General features: G+C 48.2%; 1 protein-coding gene and 1 long non-coding RNA gene across 2 annotated transcripts in view; one reads left to right on the top strand and one right to left on the bottom strand.

Moving 5' to 3' along the window:
- XYLT1 (xylosyltransferase 1) overlaps positions 1 to 14258 on the bottom strand; it is a 302161-nt gene extending 287903 nt beyond the window's left edge. Inside the window, exon 1 of the mRNA XM_059895867.1 lies at positions 13917 to 14258. Within this exon, the coding sequence (XP_059751850.1) occupies positions 13917 to 14258 (342 nt within the window). The remainder of the gene's footprint in view (positions 1 to 13916) is intronic.
- The window catches only part of LOC132348429 (uncharacterized), a 58756-nt gene continuing 48972 nt past the window's right edge, over positions 14099 to 23882 (top strand). The window contains exons 1-2 of the long non-coding RNA XR_009497469.1: positions 14099 to 14190; positions 15762 to 15901. This is a non-coding gene — a long non-coding RNA (uncharacterized LOC132348429). The remainder of the gene's footprint in view (positions 14191 to 15761; positions 15902 to 23882) is intronic.

Below are 23882 nucleotides of genomic sequence, written 5' to 3'. Positions count from 1 at the left end.
ATTCATCTGCTTCCCAGCAAGAAAAGCAGGACAGCTAGAGATAAACAGAAGTCAATCAAAGCAGAAAGTGACATCGGAAAAACTCACCTAATCCTGCCAGACCTGTTTTGCCGCATAAAGATAAGAGGCCTTTGGACAATATGGCTTCTGTATAAGAAATTCAGTGATGGCACCATTCCCACAAGCAACTAAAGCAGTTAATATCAGGCATGTTCCCAACATCCTTGAGGTACTGAGATGGAAGAACAGTAATCCATTAATGAACTGAGGTTCTACGGATGCTCTATTTTGCAAGACTAATTACTTTTTTGAAAGTAAACCTTGTTCCAGAGTTTCAACGCATGAAAATATCACTGAGCCTTACTCCCTAGTAGGGAAAGTAAGACTTCCAAATTTAAATACACTTGTGAAATCAACCCATTTAAAAAACAAAACAAAAAAGAGCAGTGAAATCAATTACTCTCCTACATATATACCCAATAGGAATGCTTATGAACATTTTTTTTACCAAAAGACCTGCACAAGAATGTTCATAGCAGTGCTCTTTGTAATGGTCAAAACCTGGGATCTTTCCAATAAACAGAACAGCTACGTAAATTGTGGTGTGTTCCACAATGAAATACTATAGAGCCATGTAAATGGACAATTACAAATACATGAAACAGTACAGATACAGAGTCAGCAAACTTCTTTGTAAAAGGCCAGATATAAATCTTTTGGTCTTTGTGGGCCACGTGGCCTTTGTTCAGTCTACTCAACTGTGCCATTAGGGGGCAAAAGCAGCCATTGTTGGTATGTAAGCAATGGACGTGGCCAGATTCCAACAAAGCTTTATTGATACACACTGACATTTAAATTTCAGTGCTTTTCTCATGTCACAAAATATCCTTCTTTTGGTTTTCTTCCCAACCATGTATTTCAAAATATGAAATCCATTCTTAGCTCATGAGCCATACAGAAACAGACAATGGGCTAGATTTGGCCTGTGGGCTGTAGTCTGCCAACCACTGATGTGATCTCATATAATCTAATCACAAGAGATGTTCAGCAAAACAAACTGGGCACAAGGGAGTATAGACCACACGATTCCATTTCTAAAAAGAGGCAAAAGTAATCTATGGGGTCAGAAGTCATGATAAAGGTTACTCTTGGAGACATAGGGATGAGAAGTGGGAATAAGGATCCTAAGGAGGAGGGAGCTGTAACTTATGCTCTGTGCTCTGGATCTGAGTCCTCATCACTCGAGCATGGCCACTTGGTTGAGCTGTACATTCATGATTTCTGCCCTCTTCTGTACGTATGTTCTGCTTCAAGTGAAATTTAGCAAGTGGTTAAAATCAAGGCAGGACCATTCAATCGGCTTCAAAAATAGACATGTAAAGAGAATCACAGCCTTCCAATTAAATTAGCTATAAATCCATCACTATGGCCAGGTATCAGCCAATGCTAAAGCATTTACTTATTAAAGGTAGATTTAAATCACTTTTGCTCTAGCCGTTTTTGCATTTGCTTCCTGGGCGAGGTGCATTTCATGAGTTAAAGGATGGTGCGCCCACAGACCCCAGTCAGGCTGTTTCTGTCCATGCTGGTGGGAAGCAACGGTGTTCGCCCGATGACCAGCTCCTCCTCACGCAGAGATCTGCCATCGATACTGTGAACATAAAGAGCATCTGGCAAAACATGTGGCCTTCAACCTACAGCAGAACCTGTGCTGGACCCACACAAAGGAGAAAGGCCAGGCCTGGTTTCCATTTGATTCCGAGAGAATACGCAGTTAATTATTTTTCCTCACGGTCAGCAGCTGAGTCTCACCGAAACCTGTGCTTGTAATTATCACTGTAATTATTATTTTAATACAAATCAGCAACTTATCAAAATATTACCCTGTAGATACTACCTCGCTGCTGCAAGGATGGAGGGTAGAGGCCACCACCCCTGCCCTGCTCTGTGTGCGTGTGAGGATGGTGGGGATCCTGGTGAGGGTCCTTCTGCCACGGCCAGACTGCCAGCTTCACCAGTGCCCAAGTCCCACAGTCATTTTCATGCCTGTCCTCTCTTTACAGATAGTGAGTCATGATCTGCATTTTCCATCACGGTTTGACCTTGATGGGTCTCACTGGTTCCATCCATGCAACGGGCAAACAGTGCCAACCCTTTTGCAAAGTCAATGTGAAGAATTCCTAACCAGAATTGCTCTGTTAAAACATTCTGTGCAGCACAAGTGATCTTACACACAGGCTCCCCAGCCACACTGCCTGAGTTCAAATTCCCAGTCTACTGTGACTTTGGGCAATTCCTTATTCTATGCCTCAGTTTCCTCATCTGTGAATGGGAATAATATCATAAGGTTGTTATAATGATTAAATGAGACAGTCCATGAGATGCAGCTTAGCAGTGCCTGGCACATAGCATTTAATAGATAACAGCTATTATTATTATTATTATTTTGAGAATTGTAAACTCAAATCCTAACAGTGGTCCTGCAAGAAACACAAATAAGCCAAGTAGACAGGAGGGCTCCATGGCAAACTGGAAAGAGGGGTTCCCTGTAGGGGGGTAACCACATCTTCCCCCGCTCCCTCAAATTATTACTTCTTTGGGAATAAAGGCCAGAATTTCAAATTTTTTCATAGGAATGCCAAACAATTTTTATTTGAAATCACTGGTTTTAAAATGTTGGCCAGTAATTTAATTTAAAAAAATAAACTAAAATAAAAAACCAAAGAGAATAAGAAAGCCAGCTCTATGCTGCCCAGATCCAACCCACAGAGGGCCCGGCTCCCTTCATCAGTACTTTCCAGCGTCCACTTGTATTGGGGGTTTAATACCACCTGCTCACTCCAAAAAAGAGTTCGTTTGCTCCACATGGTTTTTTTTTTCTTTAATCCTAAAAGAAAGCCAAACAGCAGGCAGCCTCTGTCCTAAGAGGAGTTAATAATCGAGTCCACGCCCATTTGCAAACAGGCCAGTTTTTCTCCCAAGAGCTTCCCTGAGGTCATCTCCACCCTGTTCTCTGTCATCACCTCCTCTTCTAAAGAAGAGGAAATCAGATGTAACAATTCAGAAACTATGAGAAAGAGCAGGTAATGGGGGCATTTGACATCGGGAATGGGATCTTATGAAATGCCTGATAACAAGCAAACAAGGTTCTCTGTTTGTGTCTTTTATAACAGCTGCCCCTTTTGAGCTGGGGATAAAAGAGACAGAGGAAGAGAGACAATGAATAGGCTTTTATTTCAAAGAGAACATCTGCAAAGCATGGTCCTACATTAAAAAATAAATAGAAAACAGCCACCAGTCTGGGAAGAAAAAAAAAAAAGATTTCCCATTACCTCTCTAATTAATAAAGCACCATTTCACAAGGAAAGAAGAAAAAAAGAGAGAACTTTTCCACATCCCCAAAGAAAGGATGCTTAATGACGTAACCACTGTACTACTTGATCCATCTAATCTGGTTTTAATACTCTCCTTAACTCATGTATACATTAGCTCTCCATTACGAAAAACATTTGTTTATTTTATTAACGTGAGTCTGGTTGAGTGCTAAGACTTTGGGAAATTATCATGCCGTCCTTGGGCTCTCTTTTTATTGCTTCTCCTCTTGCTCATTATAAAATGATTAGTCATCTCCACTGCCCTTTTGAAATGCTGCTCCAGTTGTGCTGTGGTTCTGTTATCCTGGTTCTGAAGACAGAGTCTAGGTTCACGGTTAAGTTAATGTAGTCATTATGGGCCCATCTGGGGACCCATTCATCACAGCTAATGCATGTCCAACACACTGGGGACTCAAGCACAGAGTCAATGTGAAGTGGAAGCTCAGCGTGAAGCCAAGAGATGCACGTGAAGGGTCCAGACCCGAGTCCAGAAGATGGGCTTGGGAAGGCCCACAGCTATAGGAGCAATGCAGAGAGCGACCCAGACCCTCAGAGAGGGCCCACGACGGGGATGTCCACTCACACAGGCCCAGAGCACAGTTCCTCCTAATGTCTAACTTAAATCCTTTCCACTTGGACTTGAGAACAAAATAGCACAGCTGTTTACCAGAAGCGCAGGGTATCTTCAAACTGGTTAAGCCAACATTTACCAAACCTTGGTCATTCCATTGCCCCCCCTGTCAGTCATACATCTAAATCGAGGTCAGGATTAGCATTAGAATGAGAGTTTTAGATACTACAATTTATGCGTTTTCATTATGTTAACTAACTTCTTTTTACATAAATGCCACTTCACCTGCATGCTAGGCAGTAAGAGCCCTGACGCGGTCATTTTGATTGACTGGTTATATTCACCTATTTCCCCTAATAAACATTTAAAGATATATACAGCTATGACAAGTGTTAAAAAACGTTCACCCAAGAAGCAAGGGATGGGTGCATTTGGGAGGTCGCAGATGCCCTGTTTCTTGGTCTGGGTATGGGTTACCTGGGTGTGTTCAGTTCATGAAAATTCATCAAGTTATACATTTAGAATAACGTGCACTTTTGTGTATATATTTTGGTTAAAAAAACATTTAAAAATGTAGGCAAAAGTTAGGAAATAAATAAATTTGCCCAGGTATGAATAGAAACTCTTTATTAAAAGCTGCTACAATAGAGACTGTCTACCCACGTAGCACCTTCAATCACTGGTGTATCAGAATCCACGTGCATATCACACTTGGGATTCCTAGGGTCAGTCTGGGGCTACTCTGGCAAAAGATGTCCATCCAAAATAAGTCCTCAAGCAAAAATAGGTAACATTAATCCACCCCATAGTAAATAAATCTTCACCCACAGCCTCTTGTCTTCTCTCAGCACCCCAACTGTAGGTCACTGCATTTGGAACAATCTGTTTGTTTCTTTGGGGGTCATCCTGCCTCCTGACCATAAACCCCATGAGGGCAGGCACAGCCGGCCTTCCCCCATACTTTGTAGTACAGTGTCTGGTACACAAACACTCAAACACTACCTGTTGAAATAATGGGCAGATGGAGGAGTAGGTGGGAAACCTCTGGTGGATTTCACTCATTCATTCGCTCCTCGCCCCCCAGGGATTACAAGGCGATGGGAGGGGAGCACCGCCAACTGGTCTGACTGCTCCCACATTCTTCTGCTCCGAGACCAAAGACGGGAGCCCCAGCTTATATTCACGCAGGGTTTCTGAGCCTCAAAATGCTTTCTCGTCTGTTTATCGAATTACATCCTCACAACCCAGTGAGGGGGTGGAGTGAGCTTATTAGTATCATCTGGCAGAAATGCCAAAAAGACTCAGAGGTGAAAGTCAGGGTTTGTCCCTTGACAGAGTCGGGACCTGAGCCAAGATGCTCCGGAATGTTCCACTCTTCCAACCCCTGGCCAGCTCTCTGACAACTCACAACATCCCAACACATGTTATGGGGGGCGGGGGAGGGCAAGGTGGTGAGGAGCACAGAAAAGGGAAGGCAGATGATTCAAAACAGCATATTACCCACACCCCCAGCAGAGGGGAAACCAGCTGACCAAACTGTAGAATGCATGATTCTATTTTTGTTCAGGACACTGCCTTCACAATGTCCTAATGCCTAATGCTTACAAGAATTTGCATATTCTGGGTTTACACCAACGGTAGGGAGAGAAGGAAAGAAACCTCCATCAGGCCTGGGGAAGGCAAAGGCAGTCAAGGTAAAGAAGTGCTGTGAATAAACCACATGGGGATCACTGAAAAGAGACCACAGATACTTATTTTTAGCTCGTCACAGTGAACACGGAGATCTTCCAAGCAGAGGCTGCAAACTTATCAGCCCAAAGGGCTCAGTCAGGTATCACAGGTAAAGGAAGAGATCTTGAGGGGGCTCTCAGGAACCTGGAGGACCCCGGGAAAGCCCTCCCAGCTTGGCCAGTGGACAACAGGAAAGATTGTGGCCCAGTGCTGGCACATCTCATGACTTTTTAAAGGCATTCCAAACTTCCATGCTGTCTTCCATCCTAATCCTTACACTTCAGTTCCTTTTTATTTTAAGACAGTGTGGGCCAAATGAAACCTACCCACGGGCCACTGACACGAGGGCTGGTCCTGCAAACATCTCTCGTGGTGAGGCTGCACCAGGCGAAGGCGGGAGCAGGGGCTGTGCCTCATCGCAAAGCCCTCCCAGGTAGGAAGGTCCTTGCATCGCAGGTGAGGAAACCAAGCCCCAGGAGGCGAAGGAACGTGTCTGGGTCACACACTGCTCCAACCTGACATTGCATGACACGCCTCCCAGCCCTCACAGCTTCCGACCACCTGCTCCCCTCACAAACCTCATCTCTGGGTTTGTCTCTGGGCTCCTTATTCGGCCAGAAGAAGATGAGCTTGAACTCCATGGATGGAGCACTCAGGTCTCAAGTCTGGCAGCTCTGCGGGTGGTAGGAGACTTGAGGGCTTCCACGCTCCTGAATCACACTATTCCTGGCCCCCACCTGACAGAGGACACCTTTCTCTTGTGTCCAAGAAGCCACTCTGGAGTGAACTGGGCTAGGACTGGAAAGGAAACTCTCTGATGATAGGCCGTGGCCCTAACCCTCTCCTGCTGGACTAGCCCTCCCTGAGGCGAGGGGCACATCTGTCCTGCTTCACAAAGGCAGTCCCAGTGCTGGGCACGGTTGGAGGGGAAGACGGGTGGATGGGTGAGTGGGTGGACATGTGGATGGGTGCAAGGATAGATGCATGGAAGCATGGATAGATGCATACATGGATGGGAGAGAGGGGAGAGAGGGCAGGGGTAAAGGACGAGGGACTTACTGACTCTGAATTGGGTAGAAACCAAGAACGCAACCTTTGGGGTCACCACCAACCTTCAACTCCTAGTCTGGTTCCCTCTTAGCTCTTTTACTTCATCCAACTTATTGTCTTGCTTTTATTATTTGTAATCAGTAAAACAGATGAGACTAAGAGCCCTTAACTTGCAGGACAAGGATTCAATGAGATCATGTCTTCCCAGGACTTCACAGTGTCTAGAGCAAGGTCAACATTCAATAAAGAGAAATCCTCCTCCTCATCATCAGGATCATAGTTACAATGTCTGTGCCCCTTGGGTAGGGGACGTTTGCATCAATTTCTCTGCCCCATTAGCTCAACTCCTTTGGGCTTAAACCATGTGACCTGTGGCCAAGGATTACAGCAAAGGATCCCCTGGGAGGAGAAACGCTTGTCATAGCATCCACGGACACATCAGCGTGGATTAGATGCCCAGATAAGCCAGCAGTCACCTGGCTGGAACAAACCAGGCCTGACACAGAACAAATCCATTTTGTTGCCCTCAGAGGGCCCAGAAGGAGATTTTCCCCTCCCCCAGAAGACTGGAGAATGCCTTTAGGGTCCCACCCCTTCCCCATCCGGCCAGGTGTCTGGGCTCCCAGACTCTGATACTAATCACTCCAGCTCCCTGCTCACTACAGCGCTGACGGGGTGAAGGTGACACACACGCCCGCCCCGTCCCCGCCACCTTCTTCGTCAAGGCTCTGGCCTGCGATGGGGGAGGGAGCAGCCCTAACCACAGGGATGAGGAGGGCGCAACCCAATGAGTATCTGAGGGCAGACAGGTAGTTTCCGTTGCAGGCGGAAAGAAGGAAGTGCCTGCAAGACAACCAGCCTGCGTGTTCTTGGTGATACCACCCGGTTTCACCCAGGCTCCTGGGGAAAAGTCACGGGTGAGCAGAGCAGCAGGAGGCCTGCTGACGATGAATGAAAGTCTGTCTCTCCGGTCAAGGAAGCTTGCACAGCACCCTCTTCCCCTCCTCCCCTGGCTGGGGGAGCTGAATTCAAAACACCTTCCTCCGCCAACTCAGCAGTTCAAGTTCAATTACTCCCTAGCGTGCAGAATGCATATTTCACTAAAGGGTGATACCTTCTCTTCCTGGACCATAAAATCCTGTCTTTGGGGAGGGGCACTGTGACCGAATCACTTACCTACGCGCCTCCTTAAATGAGGTCTGTGGTTCCAAGGTTGGGGAAGCTTCACAAGATGCTTAGAAGAGGGAGACTGTGGAATAGAGTGACAGAGAGCACCGACTGCCTAGGTTCAAATCCCGGCTCTGTCATTTATACTGTGAACCTTGGGAAAGTTACTTAAGCTCCCTACGCCTCAGTTTCCTCACTGTAGCATGAGGTTTAAATGAGCTAATATTTGTAACACACCCCAGACAAGGCCTGGTTCTATTAAGCATCGTGACTGTTGGCTGTTGAAACATAACAGTACATTCCTTAAAGGAATAAAATACATAAGGAGGACAAGAATAGTGCCTGGCACATCGTAACTGCTACATAGGCATCATTACCGTTATCATGATTACCCTTCTATTTGTCTCATTATTCAGGGGTCTGATTCAAGGAAACCTGCGTACCTCAGGGTTGGCACATTTTTAGGAATCTGCAACAAGTGAGAAAAGTGGTATGAAGATTTTCAGGAATGAGCCGGCTGCATTTAGGTTTGTCAAAGAACTACACAGACAAGGCACTCTGAAATCTGTACATCGATTGGAATGGGGCAGTCCTGGGTCTGGATCCCAGTGTGCTGCTCCCCAGCATTGCAAGCTGCTTCCCTGCTCTGAGCCTCAGTTTCCTCATCTGTGAAGTGGGGACAGCAACAGTTCTATCCCACAGAGTTAGGAAGATTCAACTGAGATAGTGAGGTAATATCTGCAGCGCTTTCATTATCCCTGCCACATAACTGGTACTCAGAAGAGCAGCAATCTCTAGCCAGGAGTCCTTAGTCTCAATTCTGTATATGACACCTTCTTACATCCTGAATTATTATTTTTTGTGTGAGCAATTAACATCATATGTGCATGATTTATGATTTGTTTTTAAACTGGACACTGTACAGTATCTTTTCATTTTTTGTAAAAATAACATACTATCAAGTTTGTCTTTAGATAGCCCTGTCCTTAATGGTATTTTCAATAGCCACCAACCTTGCCTGGTAGAGTACAGGGGTTTAAACTGGCACAGAAATTTAAAGCATGTTTTATTGGTACATGGTACAAATTAGTTACAGATAGAGTTTGGTTTTTTCCCATCTTCGACTGTCTTTGATTCAACTTGTACAAAATAACTGTTGTTCTATTAACGGTATACCACTCTGTGATTGCAAGTTAATAATAATAGTAGTAGTAATAAAAAAAATAACACCATATATGCAAAACACCTAAAGGATGCCCGGCAGCTGGCACTCAATAAACGTTAGCGCTCCTCCCTCTCCCACATTCCAGCCTGCTCCGAGGCTGACACACAGAGAGGGAGTTGGACGCATTCTATTGCCTTGGATTACACTCAAACCTTACTTGGCTTGGGAAAATGAATAATTGCGGAAATTTGCTTATTTTCAAACATGCTAAGAGTTTCTTTTTAAGAACAACAGCTCACATTTGGGCATTTATTATGTGCCAGGCGCAAATTGGCTCACACGTATTATTACATTTCATCCTCACATAACCCTATGAGGTGGCCCTGATTTTCAGAGGAACGAAGTTAGAATGACTTGCCCAAGATCCCAGGGGTGGCCAAGAGCAGAGTCGGGACCTGAACCCGGCAATGGCAGACCCAAGGATAGTTAATGGAGGCCTCTTTCACTTGTGCTGGGGCCTGGCATGGGTTTCGTGTGACTCTTCTCCTGCTCCCACACCCCTTCCTTTGAGCTTGGGTTTTGTTGAGGCTGAGTTTGTATTTTATTTATTTTTTCATTTTCCCCAAAGTATTTTCTCTCTGGTTCTGGTAGATAGGGGCTGGGGGCAATAGAAATGGGAGATGCAAATGAAAAAAAGGGAGAGTTATCATAAGTGACAAGTCTTAGGGCAGTATTGACCAAGATAGAGACCAGGTCCAATTATGCTGGCAGCATGCATTTTTGTCTTTCTGCATGTAGATTTAAGGCCCCACTGATCATAAATAGCTCTGGGTGGAAGGACAGACACTTACTGTAGAGATATCCTTAAGGATATTTTGTTTTCTGGGGAAACACACACACACACACACAGACACACACACACACACACACACACACACCGATGTCAGATATCTGCTCTAGCTCAAAATAATTTCCTTTTCTATTAAGACCATGCATCAAAGTTAGACAATCCCCAGCAAACAGGAACTTATGCTTTGGCTTCCTATTTGCAAAACAGCAAGCATTTGTCACTCAACCTTCTGGAAGATTAAAATAAAAAGAATTGATAAACTAGAGAGAACGTCTAAAGTGTAGGACTGGAAGGAAAGTGAATATATACATGTAAAATATATATAAGCATATAATAATTTCTACTTTTATTTATCTATTTTATTTAACATTTTCCAGTACATGATTAAGCAGATGGCAACATTTGCATCAAGATAAATATTGTTCAGTGATGCATATTTCTGTATACAAAGTGTAATGCACTGCTCAGGCAAAAAAAAACCTCCATTGAGAGTGTGAGAAAAACAAACCATCAATAAAATATACCCTCTGTTCTCTCTGGTCTCAAAACATTTGGATAGAAAGAAAAGCTACGCCTCTGAGGCTGTTAGAACCAGAGGCGATCTGGATACAGTGAACCAATTTTTCAAAGTCACTGCCAATGTCTGAAAAAGTCCTGAGTTATCTGAGTAATGTGAAGTATGAGGAATTTCTGCCGAAAAATCAACATTTCAAAGGGGTCAGACAATACAGAAAGCCCATTCTACTTTAAGAGTGTGTGAGTGAGTGTGAGTGTGTGTGTGTGTGTGTGCACAATAAAAAATTAGGTTTCTTAAATGAAACTTACTGAGTAATAGTTTATCTAAGGGCACAAGCAATAAATGTGAGGACTTCAGAGGATCACTGGGGGCAAAGGGAAAGAAAATAAACATTCGTTCCATTAACATACAGTTCTCTTTCATTCTCCCCAAAATTGATTCAGAACCTGTAGTGTGATCTTTTTGACACTCTCCTCAATGTTTTCCCTCCCTTCATAAGTGAGCCCATCTGTTTCTTACATTCTGAGATGACAATAAAATCCACAGCTTACTGGAGACCCAATGAAGGGATGAGTATCACGGCCGCAAATCTCAGCTGCCATCCACCCAATAATTCTAATATGTAAGAGCTTTGACAGGGGCGGAGAGGAAAAGGGGAGCTTGCAGATCTTTTAGGGATATGCCCAGCTCGCACCACCTGCACTCTCTCTGGCTCTGTCTGCTTGAGAAACTGGGTGTTTCTTCCTGACTTCTTAAAATGCACCAAAATTACAATCAGGTCCTTCCACTGGGGTGCGGCTCCCCAAACATAAAAGGTACAAGTGCAGAAGCTCTGAGAGGTTGAGCACAAGGAAGCAGCAAGGTCTGGTTGAGAAAATGCTCAGTACACAGCGCCTGCCTGACACTCCTTGGGACACACCCACCGCCACTACCACCAGAGCCACGGAGTCCCTCTGCATCCCAAAACCACAACTGCCCTCCCCACCTGCATCCTCTGCAGAGCACAGAGACGAAGCATCATCTCCCAAGCACGTGCCTCACCAGCTCTTTATGAGAGTCATCTGGAAAATCACAGGGAATTTTTTTTATGTCCCACTCCTGAGTCTCCCTCCAAAGCATCACGCACCGGCAGCCTCGGTAGGGTCTGCAAACAAACCACATGTTCTGAGGGCCTCAGTGGCCTGCCGAAAGGCCTGGTCCTCTCCTCCCAGCCTGCAACCTAAGCTCAGACAACGCCGGACTTTGGGAACAGCCTGCCCCCTTCTGGTCTCCTTGAGCTCCGTGGAAGGGCAGGGCTTGGGTGGGCACAGCTAGAGAAGGACAGACCCCCAGCTCCATCCAGCAGGTCTGCGCTGTGATTTCAGGATCTAGCAGGGCACTGGGGTAGACGTCGGGGAAGGGAAGAGAGAGGACACAAACAGATAAAATAAAGTACAAATCCAGGAGAGACAGCAGTGAACAACCGCATGGTAGACAACCACAAAGAAAGGAGAAGAGCAGAAAAAAAAATACAGGTTATGTCTATATCGGAAGAAACTGAGACACTGGGAGATGTGTGTACGGGGATAGTCACTGAACTTATAGATGAAAGCAGAGTTTCAGAAAAGCAAAGCGACTCTGCTGCTGGAACTGGCGTTCCAAAAGGAATAAAAAAAGGAAAAGTGGCATGCTCCCACTTACCTTCCCAATTGCAAACCTCAATGCAGCCGAGCTGGGGGATGAGAGGGTAAGACACAGAACTGAACGCACAAAGAGCAGGTGTGGACATAGGACCCAAAATGTCAGGGACCCAGGAAGAAATCAGCCAACCAGGCCTCCTTCCTTCCCTCCACTTGTTTCAACAGGTGGTATTTGCCTGGAAAGGCACCTCCTGATGCCTGTCTGGACCCCCGGATGCAAAGGGTACAGTAAGCCCTGTGCCTCCTACGTGTTCCCCAGGCTAGTGGTGCGGGTCTGAACCCTCTCCCACCCCACCTCCCCGCAGGGCTCCGAATCTAGAAAGAACTTCTAATTGCATTTCTGCCCACACACAACACTATCCACTCCTGGAGTTCAAAGGCAGTGTCTGAGAGTACTCTTTGCTATAAATAAGAGGCATTCGGAATGTTCTGGTTCTCCATCAGGAATCTCACTCCACTCTCCTCCCCACAAATGGGGAAAAGATGTCTCTCCCTGCTACCCACACAGACCGGCCAGCAACGTGAAATGCCATCGCATCACGTCTTGGGCTGGCTCAGCCCACAGGTACAAAGAGCCGCACTGTGGCAAAGAGGGTCGCCTTGACGCCAAAGAAGTTTAGCAGATCAAAGAGCATTACGCTGTGTCCGAAGGCAGCCTTCAGTGAAGTCTCCCAAAGTGACAAAAGACAGAGACATGCATTCAGTACCTAAGAGCCTGAAACTACCCCCTGGTGTCTAATGTCCGTAAGGGCTGGGAGAAACTCTGTAGGCAAGCGGAGTGATGAAGATACAGACAGACACACAGCACATCGTTATGCCTCAAGACAGACACGCCCACAGGGCACTGAGACCCTGGCCCAAAGTTGGGGACTCTGACCTCTCCTGTGTGCCCCTAGCTCAGTGGACTAAACAAGTCAGCCCAAAGAAGGTGTGCAAGTCACCCCTGGAGAAGTTGGGGGCAGGGTAGAAGACACCCAGATGGCCCCAGAAGATCTGCAGAAGGAACAGTTTCAGAACATGGTCTGTTCACACCCAAGGAGGGCAAAGTAAACCCACAGGACCCTAAGCCGAGATGATTTGATCTGACACACAGCTGGTGACAGGAATTAGCCACACACAAGACAGAGAGCCAGACACAACCACCTAGGAGAAGGGGCCATGCCCTGACACTGGAGAGAGGCACCAGGACAGGGCAAGGTTAGACACGGGCAGGGTAGAGACAGGAGTCTCAGACATACAGGGATGGAAGAAGGAGACTCAAAGTAAGACCAGGTACCCAAGACTGAGTCTTGACTCCGGGGCACGGCTGAGGACTTGGGACACCGATCCCAGACCCCCTCGCAGGCCAGGCAAAGACAACGAGGCAGCAAGCTGAGGACTGAGTTGCCTGCACCCAGCTGGGCAAAAACCAGAGATGCGGCGAGCACCACCGCCTAGAGCAGCAGCTGAGGGTCCCGGCACGGTCCAGGCACTCAGCCCGGGAGCGAGGCGCCAACACCCACAGGCACAGAGCAAGTCGGGGCGCCCAGCGAGAGTGACGGGGGACAGGGGCCCAGCCAGGCTCCGGTAACCCCCAAAGCGCCTCCTCTGGAGATAACTTCCCCAGACCCCAAGGGGGCAGTCCTCAGACTCGGGATGGGGCAGCCCTCGGCCCCTGAGCCTGGGAAGGGACCCAAGCCTGCTGGCTCCACATCTCTTTCCCCTGGAAGCCGGGGTTGAGCGGGGTTCAAGGGCTGGCGGGCGTGGGGTCGGGCCGCCTGCCCGCCTGCCTCCCTCCTTCCCTCCGGGACGCGAGCCGAAAAGGCATCTTACCAGCGCCCGCGCGGCCAGTGCCCCTCGGCTGGCCGGCTGCTGCGCGCGGGGTGCTTCGGGGCCGCCTCCCCGCGCCCGCGGCCCCCGTCCTCCTCCGCCTCCGCCGCCTCCTCCTCGGGCTGCAGCCGGCTCGGCGGGCAGGTCCCGGCGCTCGCGGCGCGGGGCCGGGGGCGGCTGCTCCGCGCCGCCGACCGCTGCGCCCCCGCGGCGTTCTCCGGCCCCGGAGTCGAGGCTGCTGAAATTCCACACGACCAGCGTCTGCAGCAGCAGCACGGTGAGCGCCGCGAGCAGCGCCGAGTGCGAGCGCCGGGCCAGCCTCCGAGCGCACGGCGCCGCCACCATCTTCGGAGCGCGGCGAGCAAGCGGGGCGCGGGGGACCCCGGGCGCTCCGGGCCGCCCCCGCGCTCCCCGCGGCTCCCGCGGCCGCCGCCGCCGCCGCTCAGGCTCCCGCTCGGGCCGCCGCCGCCGCCTCGGCTCGCCGCTGCTCCTCCTCCGCCGCCGCCGCCGCCGCCGCCTTCACCGCCGCGGCGCGGAGTTTTCAGACGGGCAGGGACCCGGACGTCACCAGGAGGAGGGGAAGGCGGGGAGGCGGGGAGCTGGAGGCCGCGGAAGGGGGCGGCGGGCGCGCGCGCTCGGGCGGGGCGCGCGGGGAGGGCGGGGGCCTAGCCCGCGGGGCTTCCACTCCCCGCAGCCCCTTGCCTGGGCCGGGGACGCCGGGGACGGGGAAGAGGCTGCGGGCACGCGGGCCGGGGTGGAGAGGGGTGGGGCCTGGGGGCGGAGCACGGGAGGAAAAAGGAGGAGGGAGAGGAAGGGGGTGGGGGCGAGCAGAAGGGGCCCACACCACCACCCCCCCAGGACCCGAGCCGGAGTGGGTGGGGGAATGGGGACAGTTCCCGCGGCCGAAAAGACGAGGAGGGGTCAGAAAAGCAGGGGGAGCTTTGGGTGACGGTGGGCCCGCTCAGAATCTAGGGGAGGTCGGGAAGCTCTGGGGGGTCCTTAGATCCCCTTCCATGTGGGATGCAAGCACGAGGCAGCTGTGTGGAGCGGGCTCCCCGCCCGGAGTTTGCGGTCCAGGTGTCTTCTATGGGCACAGAGACTGCTTAGCAGGTGGAGACGGGAGAAACGTGTCAGGAATGTCTTGGCCAGGGAAGGGGCTCACGCGGCGGACCCCTGGATCCCTGGCTTGAAGGGGCAGGGAGGAGGCTACAAATGAGTGTGAGTGACTTCTGAATCACACCCCACCCCCTAGTGCCAAAGATGTACTAAGTGCTTTATTGAGTCACTTCTCTGATCCCTAAGGACGAACAAGCCAAGAGACTTCCAAACCCAGTTGGCAAGCAAGTGCTTTCATGGGGAAAGGGAGACCCAGTGGAGTTTCTCAACCTTCACTGGCTGCAAGCCCCAAAGTCTGGCCCCTGCCTTCCACCAGGTCCATTCTTCTCATCCACCCTGAAGCCCACCTTCCTGACTGCACAGGGCTCACCTCCTGGGGGAACAGGTCTTGCCTTCTAAAGTGGAGTTCCTTCCCATCAGGGCTGGACTGTCCTGGTGACCTTGAGCCAGGAGGACTCCTCCCTGGGCCTGAGCTTTCTCCTCTGCCAATGACAGTTAAGGCTGACGATCCCAACGGACTCAAGTTTCATAGTCAGCCTTCTGTGACTCAGTCTTTCCCTCCCGTGTCCTCTTGCCCAGCAGCCCTGAACACATGGTGAGCGGATAGAGGGAGTGGGTGGCCCAGACAGGACTTAGCACTATCAGAATACAATAGCAGATCAAATCCCCAGCTTGTCAATCTTGGACTCAGGGTGAACGTTTTGCATCTTGTCCACTGTGTTTGTAAACCAGATCCTAATTTTAAGAGAAGAAAGTGAAGGAATAAAGAGGATCCATCAGAGGAGGCAAGGAAGAGATTGTTTCATCCACTCAACGACAGTCTGTGGATATCAAGCTCTGTCAGACACTGGGCGAGGTGCAGGAATCCAAAGGTTGGTAAGGCTTAATTTCCCCTTCAGCAAGCTTGGGGTCTAGAGGAGCCAGATGTGCATGTCGGTCATTAACAAGCAGTGAGGTCGGTGTCACTTTGGAGATGTGCACAAAGTGCTATGGGTTCATGAGGGTGGGGTGGGAGTGACCACCAAAAGATGCTTTCTGGATCCATGTAATAAGCCAGCCCGCTTCCCTGAACTGGGAGTGTAAAATGTCAGGTGGGGGGGGGGGGGGGGAGGTCTGAACTTCAAACGAGACTCAGCCTTCAGACTATCCAAGCCTGGCCAGCCGTGTGGCCAGGCATAGAGGCCTCCCCCCTTGCGCTTAGCCCACCTAACCAGGAGTGAGCTAGAACAGAGGCAAGCTCCTATGGCCATGCCACAAGTCTTCTGTCATCTGTTTATCACCTGGGAATATTTTGGTTACAAGTAATAAAGCATATATTATACCTTTAAAAATAGAGTTTGCTGGATCATATAACCAAATGTTCCAGAGTAAAGATATCAGGTGAAGTTTGATCCAGCAACTCAGAACTATGACCTAGGACTCTTTTACTCTCCATCTCTCCTCTCTGCCTTTCATGAGGCCTGCTTCATCCTGAGGTTCTCTCTTCATGTCACAGCCGGGCATCAGTTAATTGTATCCTTTGTTCATTTCTAGCCCAGGAGAAGGAGGGTCAGTATTTCCCAGCATTCTCCTCAAAGCTCCAGATATTCTCTCTGTTTGAACCAGCTTTAGGTCATAGGTCACCCCTAAACCAAGCACTGTGGCCAGAAAGATAGAATGTGCTGATCAGCTTGGCCAAGGTCCCATACGCCTCCTCTGGCACTGGGGCGAAGCCAGCTTCCCTACAAGCACCTGGATGTTCTGTAGGGATCAGGATCTGACAGGAAGGTGGGGATAGGCGCCGGGGAGGCTGCTTCTACTCTATGCAGCCACTGTGATGCTTACATGACCTTGGGCAAGCCACTCCTTTCCCAGGACTTCAGTTTCTTTAATGCCAAATGAAGGACTGGATGAGATGGTCCCCAAGATCATCATGTCATGTCCCCAAAACTCTTCCTCAGTGTCTAAAGAGAGCTTTCCAACCCAGCAGAGGCTGCCCTGGAGACTCTTGTCATCCCTGCCCTCCGGCCCGTCTTTCAACGGCTCTGCTGTGTTTTTCCTCTAAGCAGCAATGATGTTATCTGCTTCCTCCACGCGATAGGTTTAACCACAGTCCTTTGGGGCCCACACTCTGGTTCAGCTCCCTCGAGGGCCACAGGCTGAAGGAGTGAGGTTAAGGATCCAGGTCTCCAAGTCCCTGGAGAAAGAGAGAGTGGTTTGTTTATCTCAACTCCTAAAATGCCACATGAAAAAGAGGTTTAAAAGCTCCAGGCAGGTTATGGGTGCCATAAACAGCTTATGTGAGGTTTTTAGGATGAAAAATCACCTGAGATAGAGGAGCGGGAAGGCAGGATTCTAGGGACCATCTTCCTGCCCCAAGACAGACCAACAGCACCTCAAGCACCTTCGTGGAGCTCAAGCACTGCCTGAGACTCTGGCAGCAGCAGCCGTTAGCAACAGCAGCAAGTTTCTTGAGAATTTTTAAAGCTCATTCAGTCATTCAACACAGATGTATTGGACCCTATTATGTGCCCGGCGTCATGCTGGGCAAGCGAGATATAGAAATGAGGAAGATTCCCTAAGGAATTTTTCTTTTTAAGTACGGTTCTTACTCTTGCATTAACTGAGAGCCAGAGCTCAAAAGAAGTTCCAGCTGATTTGTGGGATTCCCTTCCCTTACCCATCCCCAAATCTTGTTTCATCACCGCTTTCCAATGAGAGGAGAGTAAATCAGTGAATCAGTAGTTTTGAGCTCCTGGTTTGCCCAGCACTAGGCTCGGGGCCAAGAGGGAAATCAGGAGGAGAAGGGGGGGGTGCGGTCTTCACCCTCAAGGAGCTGTCAGATTCCCAGCTCTGCCGCTTTTTAACTGAGACTTTCAGCATCAGTTGTTCCCTTCTTTATGCCTCAGTTTTTTCATCTGTAAAATGGGGGGATAATAATAGGGCTTTTCTCATAGATTTCTTGTAAGGATTAAATTAGATAACCCATGTAAAGATTTTTTTCTATAGAGATTGGCACACAGTAAGTGCTCAGTAAAGGTAAGGCATTATTGATTTCACTTATAACAGTAAGGCAGTGTCTAAAGATATAAGAGGGAAAAAAGCGTAGTCAGGGAAGGCAGCCTAGAAGAAGTGGCACTAAACCTAGTCCTTGATTTTGATGGAGGACTGCCAAGTACCCCAAGGGCGGGGACCTGGTCTCATTCTTCTCGGTTCTCTCTGGCACTTTCCATAGTGCAGGGCACTGAGTCAACTTTGGTTGAGCAATGAACACCAATGACAGGCGTGCAGCTGGAAATGAGCCTGGTGTGTTTCTCCAGCGGCAAGACAGCTGGCGAGTGGAGCTTGGTACTCACAAGTTCACAGACCCCATCACAGCAACTTTTTAGCTGTATGATTTTAAGCAAGTTGTTTAACCAGACCTCAATATTTCCATGTGTAAAAAGTGAAAGAGAGTAATACCTATTTCTTAAGTTTACTAGGGGGCAGGGGCAGGGAAGCAGCATCATATATTTCCTATAAGATGTTGGCACTGACCAATGGCAGAGTTGAAGGAATGTTAGCAGGCTGGTCTGTAAGGAAATGCTCTCCCCTTCTCTCAAATAGTTCTGGCAGAAGGTACCAGAGACCTAGGGCTTGGCATGCCTTCTTCTGAATTTAAATAAACTTCAGCCTAAGAATAAATTTAGTCAAATACATGGTTATTATTTTTTTAAATCTTAAGCATGTGCCTGTTTCTTTTTGGTTTGTTAGAGGCTTTTTTTACCCAGACTCTACAAACTGACCCTGACTTTGCTCTTAAAAAATTAAAAACCTCCCCCTAGGTTTCACTTCTGCATCAGAGAGAAATCATCCACATGGGTCACCTGTTCCTGAGTGTCAGCAGGAGAGTTATGCATGGCACGTCCATCTTCCCATCCCCAGGAATTCCCAATCCTCTCCAACAAGTGCATGCAAACACCAGGGTTCCAGGGCGCCTGGAGGTCAGAAGAGCCAGGATGCCCAAAGCCCCTCCCTCGGGGCCCCCAGAAGCACATGAAGCCATGAACACGCATCACCTGTACCACACCCCCCCCAACCCAACCCAAGAGAAGGAAACAGCCTCTGTTCAGACCACAGGCTTAGGCAGACGACATGCCCCGCCAGACTCCCAGCTGTGCTTCTGAAACCTGCAGCTTTTCTAGAGAACCATCCACCCACTGTATCAGCAGAGGGAGCTCTAGGTAGCAAATAACTTTCCTCTGACAGCAGACTGTACTTTCCTATAGAAAAGATTTGCAGGAAACAACAAGGAAAAGCGGGGGTCCTAAGTGGAGCTGGCGTCCATCCTGTGCAGAAGAAAACCCCACCAATTTGCAAGGGTAGCTTGAGGGGTGGGGGTCAGGGCTGGGTAGTGATCTGGGAGAGGAAGAGACACCAGCTGAGGAAAGGATGCGTGAAAATCACCACACTGCTTAGCGGATTATCTGACCTTGTTCTGTACCAGCCCTTTGACCCACTTCTAGACATCTCACAGCCTTTGTACTACCCTCTCAATGATGTGATGTTTGAAAAGGGACACACTCCAGATCCAAGTCTTAGACTAGTTTGGCAGACTTTTTTTTTCTTTAAAATAAATGTTTATTTTGTGTGTTAGTGGTGTGCAATCTTGTCCCTAGGGCTATAGGCTTAGAACTGTGGGAGGACAGCAGTGATGATAGTGGTGATGATGATAATGATGATGGTGATGGTGAGAGTTAAAATATTTTGAGCACTTACTGTGTACCAAGCCCTGTATTGAGACTGTTAACAATCGTAGTCACCAAATATTTACTGCGAACCTACGAGATACCCAGGATGGTGCTCATGTCGGGGCATTCAATGCTGAATAAAACATGGAAGGTCCCTGCTCTCCTGGAGATTGCATGCTAGATTCTAGATTGCAAATGGGACCAAGATAAGTAAATAAATATGTAAACAAGTAATATCAGAGAGTGATGAGTGTTCTGAAGAAAATTAAAAGGAGCCATTTGCTAGAATGACCAGAATAGGGCAAGTTTAAACAGGCTGGCCAGGGGGCCTCAGTAAGGGGGTTACACTGGAGTGTTTCGTGAACTCTCATGAAACCCAACTGTTTGAGGAGTCTTTCTTTAAAGCACCATGATCTGTCGGCTGAATAAGTAACAGATCTATTTTTTTCAAACATGTATACATGCTCCTGTAACGTATAAATGACAAATGCCGCTTAATTCATAGTAGTTCTTTTGTCATTTTGCATTTTCTCAAACAATGATTAGTGAAAACTCAACAATTTGCGTGGTATGATGGGGGGATGGAATGAATTAGGAAAAAGTTCATTTAAAAAAGAAAAAAGGGGGCTTCCCTGGTGGCGCAGTGGTTGAGAATCTGCCTGCCAATGCAGGGGACACGGGTTCGAGCCCTGGTCTGGGAAGATCCCACATGCCGCGGAGCGACTAGGCCCGTGAGCCACAGTTACTGAGCCTGCGCGTCTGGAGCCTGTGCTCCGCAGCAAGAGAGGCCGCGACAGTGAGAGGCCCGCGCACGGCGATGAAGAGTGGCCCCCACTCGCTGCAATTAGAGAAAGCCCAGGCACAGAAACGAAGACCCAACACAGCCAAAAATAAAAATAAATTAATTAATTTAAATAAATAAATAAATAAATAAATAAATAAAAGAAAAGAAAAAAGAAAAAAGTTAAAAGGATACCATCTTACCAAAAAAAAACCATCTGTAACGTTTTATGGAAAAACCCAAATGAACCTTTTGGCCAACCCAATAATATTACACCTCAATCTTTTTTGTCCAAATACCCTTTTGTCCTATTAACTTTACATTCACGCCTCTCAGAGGTTCTGTGTGTTACCGATGTTTCTGTCTAGTCCCTATGTCTTTAAGTTGGTAGGTTCAGCCTTGTACCCCAAACTCTTCTCCTATCTTGTTTGCAGCCTCTGTTCTGCACCCTCATCTCAACCCATCTTGTACCTGTTGTTATTCCTCAGTGTCGCTCAAGTCTCTTTCGCTTGTATAACTCAGGAATCCATTTCAAAAAGACTCAAGGGAAAAGGGCATTTATTGGAAGCCTCTGGGATATGCTTGAGTCTGCTAGCTGCCTGCCAAATACCCATTCTTCCCTTCTTGCTTGATAAAGAATCCTGATTTATTTAGGGTGATGATATGCCCAAACAGAAAACAATGCTTCCCAGCTTTCCTTGAAGTTTAGGGTGATCATAGAAAGAACAGTAGATATCATTGTGGAGCTTCCAAGAAATCCTTTGGGGGAGGGTGCTAAATCAGTTGGGATGAGTACCCTTTAGCACCTTGTCATTCCCATTCTTTCTGTCTGGAGTATAGAAAGGATAGCTGGAACTCCAGCAACCATCTTGTGACCATGAGAATAGAAGCCATTACTCACAAGTAATGAGCCAGAAAGAGAGAAGCAGCCTGGATCCCTGATGTCTTTGTGGTCTGCTGTATATGGCCAACTCTTGGACTTTGTTTCAAACCTGAGAATGAACCCCCGATTGGTTAAAGCCATTCAAAATGGGCTTCTGTTTCTATAGCTGGTACACTGAGGTGTGTGATGGAATTGAACAATCTAACTGAAAGAAGGTTAGGGATAAAGGTAGGCCTTGGAAAGAGCTGGAACCAGAGAGCCAAACACGCCAGTCAGTCCCTCCATCTTCTGTCTCTGCTTCTCTCTGCACGCTTGGTTAATTCTCTCTCTTGTCAGAATGATGCGCTCCACATTTAAAAAACACAGCTGCCCAGCTTTTGAGTGTAAAGTCCCAGGGCCACCATAAAGGGACAGGTTTTCCCTCTACAACCATGGGCCTCAGGTGGGCCCTCAAGGCTGCTCTACCCCTCTGCATTTTGCTAGTCTGGTCACTCTCCCACACCCTGGTCTGCACTCCCCTCCAGTCTCTAACATCCCTCTCCCTTCCTCGCTTTCCTGAGGACCTGCTTTCTAGGTCACTGAGGAGGGAAGAAGCGAGCAGAAGGGAGTTTCCACAAGCTCCCTCTGCCTCATTTCCACACTCCCCTGCCTGTGCATTGACTACGTTTTGATGGACACACTAACCAGGCTCCTGCCTGAGGCTCACTCTCCATCTGCCCACGAGACCCCAGTCTCTCTCCCCAATTTATGGACATCACTCCACCGCTTCCCTCTCTCCTTTCCTTTATCATCATCTCCCCCCAACGGCCCCCCACCGGCCCCCCACCGTCTACAGCATCATTCTTTCCAGGATTCAAATTTACTCCTCCTTCTCTGATTAAAAACAAAGTGGGACTTCCCTGGTGGTGCAGTGGTTAAGAATCCGCCTGCCAATGCAGGGTACACGGGTTTGAGCCCTGGTCCGGGAAGATCCCACATGCCGCAGAGCAACTAAGCCCGTGTGCCACAACTACTGAGCCTGCGCTCTAGAGCCCGCAAGCCACAACTACTGAGCCCATGTGCCACAGCTACTAGAGCCCACGCGCCTAGAGCCCATGCTCTGGAACAAGAGAAGCCACTGCAATGAGAGGCCCGCGCACCGCAATGAAGACCCAACGCAGCCATAAATAAATAAATAAACAAATAAATAAATTTATAAAAACAAACAAAGTCCTCTCTTGGCCCCAGTTCTCCATGTTTCTGTTCCCTTTGCAGCAAAAGTCCTCAGAAGAGTTACCTAACTCACTGTCTCCAGTCCTCCCTTCCCATTTTCTCCTAAATCAGGCTTTTGCTCCCCGTCCCCACACTGGACTTCACACACACGCTAAAACTGCTCTTAAGCCCATCGTCTCTCACCTCCCGTGCTGCTCCCCTCCCTATTACTCACGGTCCCCCATCACCCTGGCTTCCTTGCCGTCTCTGGCTTCTAGACCCTTCTCATGACACTGCCCTGGTTATTCATCCTGCCTGGAATGCTCTTCATCAGGATCTCTGCACGCCTCCCTCCTTCACTTGTTCAAGCTTTTGCATCCATGTCACCTTCTCATTTAAGCCTTTCCTGACTATCCCAGTGAAATTGCAGCCAACACTCCTAATCACCTTTACTGTAGCACTGATCACCTCATATAAAAATCATTTATTACGTTTGTATGTCTGTCTCACCCATAGATTATAAGCTCCATGAAGGCAGGTGTTGTCTGTTTTGTTCACTACTCTACCTCCAGCACTAAGTGCTTGGTGCATAGTAGGTGTTCAATTAAATTTGTTGGATCAATGAATGAATCACTTTCTTAGACATAGTCCAAAAACATCTCAGCAAAGTGTGTTGATGATCCTGGCTTGAGCCTGGTGCTACCTGGGACCCATCAACTGTAGATACAGGAATAGGGTCCCATAAAAAGATGGAGAACTTATGTTAGCCATGTAATGAAGGGGCCATTTGCAGGAGGGGAAGACCAACCATGCCATAGATGTCAGATGCATGGTGATGCTTGAGAACAAGACTCTCTCTGTATCCAAACCATCCCGGTTTGAATCCTGCATCTACTTCTTACTTCTTGCCTCTGAGGCTTTGACAAGTTGTTTCACATCCCTGTTACCCTCCTCCGAGGATTGCCTGGAGCTTAAATAAATGAGTTAATATTAAAAAGCACTTGAACCAGTGCCAAGCACAAAGTAACACCAAGTTCAAAAACTGAAAACTGTTAGAAAAATAATGAGAACTTGATAAAATAAATACATTTTTGAAGAAATCAATACTCTTCTTTTCCATACCAAGCAGAATAGAAATACATAAGGACAGGAGAAATTGCATTATGCAACTGACAAACTCAATGTAATAGGTATGTAGAGAAACATACTTACGTTAACAGAAATAAATATTATTTTCTAGGAGCCATGAAGTCTGAACATAAAGTCTCAACAAGTGAAATAAAAGAGAT

This window comes from Balaenoptera ricei, chromosome 15 (assembly GCF_028023285.1).
Source record: "Balaenoptera ricei isolate mBalRic1 chromosome 15, mBalRic1.hap2, whole genome shotgun sequence".
Lineage (NCBI taxonomy): Eukaryota > Metazoa > Chordata > Mammalia > Artiodactyla > Balaenopteridae > Balaenoptera > Balaenoptera ricei.
The sequence above is the reverse complement of the archived record's forward strand: the minus strand, read 5'-3'. Positions and strand labels throughout refer to the sequence as shown.